The sequence below is a fragment of the Zingiber officinale genome, chromosome 6A (assembly GCF_018446385.1).
Source record: "Zingiber officinale cultivar Zhangliang chromosome 6A, Zo_v1.1, whole genome shotgun sequence".
NCBI classification, from domain to species: Eukaryota; Viridiplantae; Streptophyta; class Magnoliopsida; order Zingiberales; family Zingiberaceae; genus Zingiber; species Zingiber officinale.
This window is the reverse complement of record NC_055997.1, coordinates 33,458,409-33,464,631: the sequence shown is the minus strand read 5'-3', so window position 1 is coordinate 33,464,631 and position 6,223 is coordinate 33,458,409. Positions and strand designations below refer to the sequence as shown.

General features: G+C 30.9%; 1 protein-coding gene across 1 annotated transcript; it reads left to right on the top strand.

The window, feature by feature from the left end:
- Positions 1 to 1,382: 1,382 nt before the first annotated feature.
- LOC121996248 (40S ribosomal protein S11-like) lies at positions 1,383 to 3,898 on the top strand. The gene is made up of 6 exons (XM_042550151.1): positions 1,383 to 1,520; positions 1,978 to 2,018; positions 2,090 to 2,190; positions 3,015 to 3,159; positions 3,231 to 3,320; positions 3,613 to 3,898. Exons 1-6 carry the CDS (start codon positions 1,509 to 1,511, stop codon positions 3,704 to 3,706), a joined length of 483 nt encoding a protein of 160 aa, XP_042406085.1. The 5' UTR covers positions 1,383 to 1,508; the 3' UTR covers positions 3,707 to 3,898.
- Positions 3,899 to 6,223: the final 2,325 nt, after the last annotated feature.

Below are 6,223 nucleotides of genomic sequence, written 5' to 3'. Positions count from 1 at the left end.
AGATAAAAAGAGAGTGTGATGTGAGAGATTGAGGAGAGAGAAAGTATGATGAGAGAGAAAGTTGCCTTTCAAATTGCTAAAATCGTTTGAGTTCCTTTAGTTGGTAGCGAGAATGTTGGCTTTGTGTTTTTTTTTCCTTTCATAGTTTAGTGATTTTTTAGAATTTACAGTTAGAATTGAACGAATTTTGCAGCTCATCCGTCCTGCTCTTTATCCACACCATTTCTTTTGCAGAGATCAAGATGTCGCAGAGCAAATTCGAGCATGATAAGAAACGGATCGAACAGCTGAGAAATGCAAGAGAGTTTCAGCCTTTTTGAAACTGGTTACAATTTCAGTTTCAAAAAAAAGGAATGATGAAAAATTTTTGTAATGGAACTCCAACGCAGCATAATATCTCATATGCTTTGGATAACATACCAGAAATTTATCTTTCTTCTACAAATGACATGAATTTATTTCACTTATGTTCTATATACTCCAATCAACAAACAAAAAGATACACATCTACACTTTCAATTCAATAAGACACCAATGACACTTGAGTCCTGACCATACTACACCAATTAACAACTCCAAAGCTTAGCTATAAAGTGATAAGATTTTTTTTTTTATTAATTCAAATATCCATACCTTTACAGACCGGATTATTCTTGAAAATGAGCAGCCTTCTCTTGATTTGCCTATCAAATAAATTCAGAAGTGATCGCGGTAGTTGTCTATCAAATAAATCTAGAAGTGTTCATAGTAATGTGTTTCGTAATTGACCTCTAACTTTCCCTCCATTATAGAGTCGTATATATTTCCCACCATTAAAGTTTAGAAAATCCATATGTGATGATGCATACATCAAATGTATAGCCACGTGACAGCATATGCCCAAGAATTTATGTATGAAGATCTTAATTCACTCCTTAGGACACGGTGCAATGATAAAAAAATAAGATGAATTTTTATACAATAAGGATTTGATTCTCACATAGGCATTTCATATCCGTCAAAACTCATTTATGTTTCTTGGATTAACTCTGTTGATCGATTGAAAACTTTTATATCCTACTGATTTAGAAGAATTTTTTTTTGTCCTCTTTATCTGAGTAGGATCATCCAAAAAAAAAAATTCTAAATGATTCTGTAGTATTGTATTAATTATATTGCCAAGATTTTTTTTTTAAAAAAATAAACAAAGTATTGTCTCTCTCAAATATCCAAAGAATGTAGTCGGAATCTATTTGTTTTTTTTTTCAAAAAAAAAAAAAAAACGAATTGGAGATTTGGAGTTTCATATTTTTTTTAAGTGATTTTTCAATGTAAACAGTTCGGGTCGGATTTATTTGTCTTAATAAATACCCAACCCGTCTGATGTTCCCCAATCCTAACCGCAGATCCTTGCGCCTTCCGCCCACACCACTATATAAACTCGCTAGGGTTTACATTTGGAGCCGCCGACGCACTTCTTCTTCTTCTTCCGTATCTGCGGCACTTGGTCTCCTCGTACGCCGGGCATCATGGCGGAGCAGGTCGGAGCCACTCTCGTCTGGTTTACTTAAGCTATATCGCTATCCCTTTTTGGTTGTTTCTGTTTACTTTCGTCGATCCTTTTGTTTGGAAACCGTCGAACTGTATCTAAGACGATTCGAAGATATTTCATGGTGTAGTGTATCAAGCTCCAAATTTTTGAAGTTCCCAAATCCTTGATATTTGTTTTATGTGAGATTCCTAACCTTGTGGATCTTAGAGATTGAGTTTCCATTCGCATCATATTTTCAATTACGTAGGATCACACAGGACATTATTTTTGTTGTAGAAGGGCTTTATATAGTGCTCATAACTGTCAAATTTCTGAATTTTGGGTTTTGCCGATGTGATCATGGAATTAAAGGCTTTTGTTTAAGGAATATTATTACATCAGACACAGTTAAAGAATTACACAGAGTAAGCTGACTGTTGCTTTTGCTTTACATAACTTTTGAACAGACTGAGAAGGCCTTTCTTAAGCAGCCGAAAGTGTTTCTTAGGTGAGAAAGTGAATTTCTAAAGTGTTGAATTTACTTTCGTTTGTGGGTTGTTGACATAGTTTATAATACAGCTCAAAGAAATCTGGAAAGGGGAAAAAACCAGGTAAGGGTGGCAACAGATTTTGGAAGAACATTGGGCTTGGGTTCAAGACTCCGAGGGAAGCCATTGAAGGTGAGAGTGCTGATTTATACTAGTTCTAGTGTTTTTTCTTTCCTTTTTGTTTTTGATCCCTTGAACTTTTTTTAGTGGATATTAATTTTTTGCAAATGCATCTTGATGGAAGGTATTAATAATTATTGTTTCTTCTGAATGCAAATAATGGATGTTCCTAGTGCTACTTGAGTCTGTTTATATGTGATCAAATCAATGGTGATTAAATTATATGTTTTAACTGATGGTTCCTTATTTGCCATCAAAATGCTAATAACTGTTTTGGATTATCAATATGTAGCTATTCTTAGTTTCTATAAGGTTCTGGAACTAAATATTTGTCCTGATATTTTACATTCTATATGTGGTTGTAATAGTATCAAATTGCTCTAGTAAGCCGGACTTTAGATGAAGAAATGCAGAAGTTTTGTTGTTTCTATTTTTAGTTTAAGAACATGCTCATTCATGTGGATGTAATGTAAATGAGGGTATTATGTAATTTATATTTTTATTTGATGCTGTTTTTGTTTCAACGGCAGGGTGCATAGGTTATTAAATTATGCATATGTTTAAGACTTTTACCTGCTGAGAGATGTGTGCTCTAGTGTTCTTCCTTGTAGAAAATCATAGTCAAACAGTCGTTTCTAAGATGTTATGCAAATAAGTTCCCTTTATTCATCATACTAAAGTTAGGTTAAGTTCACTCTTCTAGAGGGTTTAGTTAATCAAATGGAAAATAGGTGTTATTAATTCTTGTTTATTGTTCCTCAATGACACTTACGCTGATACAAAACATAAATCATTCTGGTATTGATATGGAGCAATTCCGTTTTCTTTTGTTGCAGGGACTTATATTGATAAGAAGTGCCCATTCACTGGAACCGTGTCAATTAGAGGCCGCATTTTGGCTGGTACGTGCCATAGTGCAAAAATGAACAGAACCATTATTGTCAGGAGAAATTATCTTCACTATGTGAAGAAATATCAAAGGTATATGGTTCTTTTCACCATTAATTCTATCTGGTATAATGTAAACGTGACTTGCAATCTTCTTTCACAAGATATGAGAAGAGGCATTCAAACATCCCAGCACATATTTCTCCCTGTTTCCGAGTGAAGGAGGGTGACCATGTTATCATTGGGCAGTGCAGGTGAACTTTTTCTGTCTCTTGAAGGCAAGCTTAGTTATTAATTTTCGCGGATTATATGATCTTGGTCTGTATTCAGTAGGCAATCCACATCTCTTCAAACTACCAGCCCATCTGATGTAGGCCATTATAATAGCACTGCAAATTAGTAAATCTTTACCAATTGGATACATGTCTCACGATGCATTGTTTCATCACCATGTTTTAAATCTTTACCAACTGGATACATGTTCGTTTAACATTCAATGTCAAGCTTGATGTGTATAATTTCTGATTTTGACTATTTCATCCCCAGACCCTTGTCTAAGACAGTAAGGTTCAATGTGCTGAAAGTCATTCCAGCTGGATCGACTGGTGGCGGTGGCAAGAAGGCCTTTGTGGCTGCTTGAGAGGGCTGTATTTGGAGATGAAAAGACTGCCCCCGGTGAAAAGATTTGTGTTGTCGACCTTTAAAATGTTCAAGATTGCCTCTAGTTTTATGTTAATTTCATTGTAGAACTGGTTTGTTTCAGAGGTCTTGCAGGAATATTTGAATCGTTGTCATTTTAATATGCATTCTCAAGTTGAGTAGTTGTCTAGCATTTTGATTCTGCATTAAACGCCTTTTTGGTTGCTGCTGTAATGAAACTTTTGCACCTATAGCTCCACCAAAATATGAACAGCCAAGACCTTATTTTTTTTTTTTTGTTAATTCAAGTATCAGCCTTTTGGTCCGATTAATTTTGAAGGTGGGGGTGGCTTTCATAAATCCAGAAGTTTTAGTCCAATAGTTTCAATCATAGTTTGCAAAATCATGATTCGGATTGTATGATCCGGTTTCAAAATCGATCCAGGGTTATGCAGATTCATTTTTTGTAGTAGGATCGTAGCAGGATTGGAATATAATCGGTAGGATCGGAACAAGATCGGTGGAAGTTTTGAGAGATTATAACTTTTGACTTAAATTGAATCATGAGTTTATAATAAATTTCAAAGGTTATCCTAAATCATCTTATTTCAAATTCAAAAAATATCATTTAAATTTTTTTCGGATGTCTAGAAGATTTTATTTTATTTTATTATCTATTTTCATCTTATTAGGATTTTTAAATTATTTAAACATATGTTTAATTATTTTTGAGTTAGTTTTTTATCAATAATATTTTATCATTTCTTTTCTTCAAAATAATGAGTTTTTGGATGCCTATTGTCTAATATTGTGTGACGTCAATCAGTCTTTAGAAGATTAGCTTATGTTATATATGTTAGGTATTTTGTTGGTTTTTAAATTGAATTATTTTATAAATTAAGAACATCTTTTTGACATTAATGTGTTATTATTATTATGTTAATAGAAATTTTATATTATTACTATATAAAAATGATAGTTGAATTACAAGTTAATTTAAATTTGTACATGTAGTAATATAATTTGAGATGTTGAGTGTAAATGATTGCATATATATACGTTAGGTGTTTTGTTGACCATATTTAAATTGAATTATCTTATAAATTAAGAAAATATTTTTGATATTAATTTGTTATTATTATTATTATATTAATAGAAATTTTATATTATTATTATACAAAAATGATAGTTGAATTACAAGTTAATTTAAATTTATATATGTAATAATATAATTTGAGATGTTAAGTGTAAATGATTGTATATATATACAAAATTAGTTATTTATTTATATGTAAATGAGTTTTTAATATATTTTTTCTAATTATTAATCATGTATTATAAGATTTTAAGGATTTTTGGTAGGATCGTACTATTCTACGATCCTGATCGATTCGATCCTGACCCTAAATTGATTCTACGTAAAATCACGATTCTACACACTATGATTTCAATAGTATGTAATAATGATGGTTTATGAATACAATTAAAATGGATAATATTATAAAAATAAACGAATAATGTACAATGAAATCATGTATATGATTTTATATATTAAAAAAACGTTTCTATTTTGAAAATGAACAATCGTCTTCCTTTCTAATTTTTTCCATAATATTATTTTATTTTATTGTTTAAAAAAAAACGTTTCCACTAATGCCGGAGCATTGATAGTAACTGTCTGATGTCGTCCTTTCGTCTCTGCAGTCGAAAGAGACATGATAAGCCAGCAACATTTTCAATGCTTAGCTTTAGATCAATTTATAGTAGTCAATTCTGTCAATTTTAAAAAGGCACCGGGTAATATTTCTTCAATATTCTATCATAATTTTATTCAATTTTTATTTTTATCCCCCATCATTGCATTGTATTTTTTTTTTCAATATTTGATCTCTGTTTTTACTTTCTTATTATTATTATAAGCAAAGTCCGATGAGTCGAAAAATTCAATCATGGGAGGAAAATGAACATTTTTAAAAGATGATAACTACTTTGTCAATACTGTGCCGGAGGACGACTCTCGTTGCAAGAATATTAGTATGTCTCTGGTGGCGAAATAAATTTTTTATTTCAGATTAAAATTATGAACTTTGTGTGTTTTAGGATGATTATATTTTTTTGACTGAGGGTTAATTTTAAACAATTAAATGTGACTCTACTCAAAATTTAAGATTTAAATAAAGGAAAGAAATTTTATATAAACCTCAATTCTAAATAAAGAAAGAAAATAAATTCTAAAATAAAAAAAATATTAACAATTCTCATCTAGTAAAAAATAAAAAAAGAATCCTAAAAAATGGAAAAAAGACTCATACTACTAAAATCTCTAAATGAACTCGAAATCTAAAAATTTAAAAATAAAAATTATCAAAAATACCTTAATACTAAAAATTACAAATAACACCGTATATTCCTAAAATATCCTAAATACTTAAAAATCTAAAAACGATTAAAAATAATAAAAAATGGTCGGATCCTCTTGCATCAGTCATTCACCCATGATTAAAGAGAACTCATTCTC

Coding starts and splice junctions, on each gene's coding strand:
- LOC121996248 (XM_042550151.1), top strand. Junction 2,019..2,089: donor CAGCCGAAAGTGTTTCTTAG/GTGAGAAAGTGA, acceptor TTTATAATACAG/CTCAAAGAAATCTGGAAAGG. Junction 2,191..3,014: donor TCCGAGGGAAGCCATTGAAG/GTGAGAGTGCTG, acceptor CTTTTGTTGCAG/GGACTTATATTGATAAGAAG.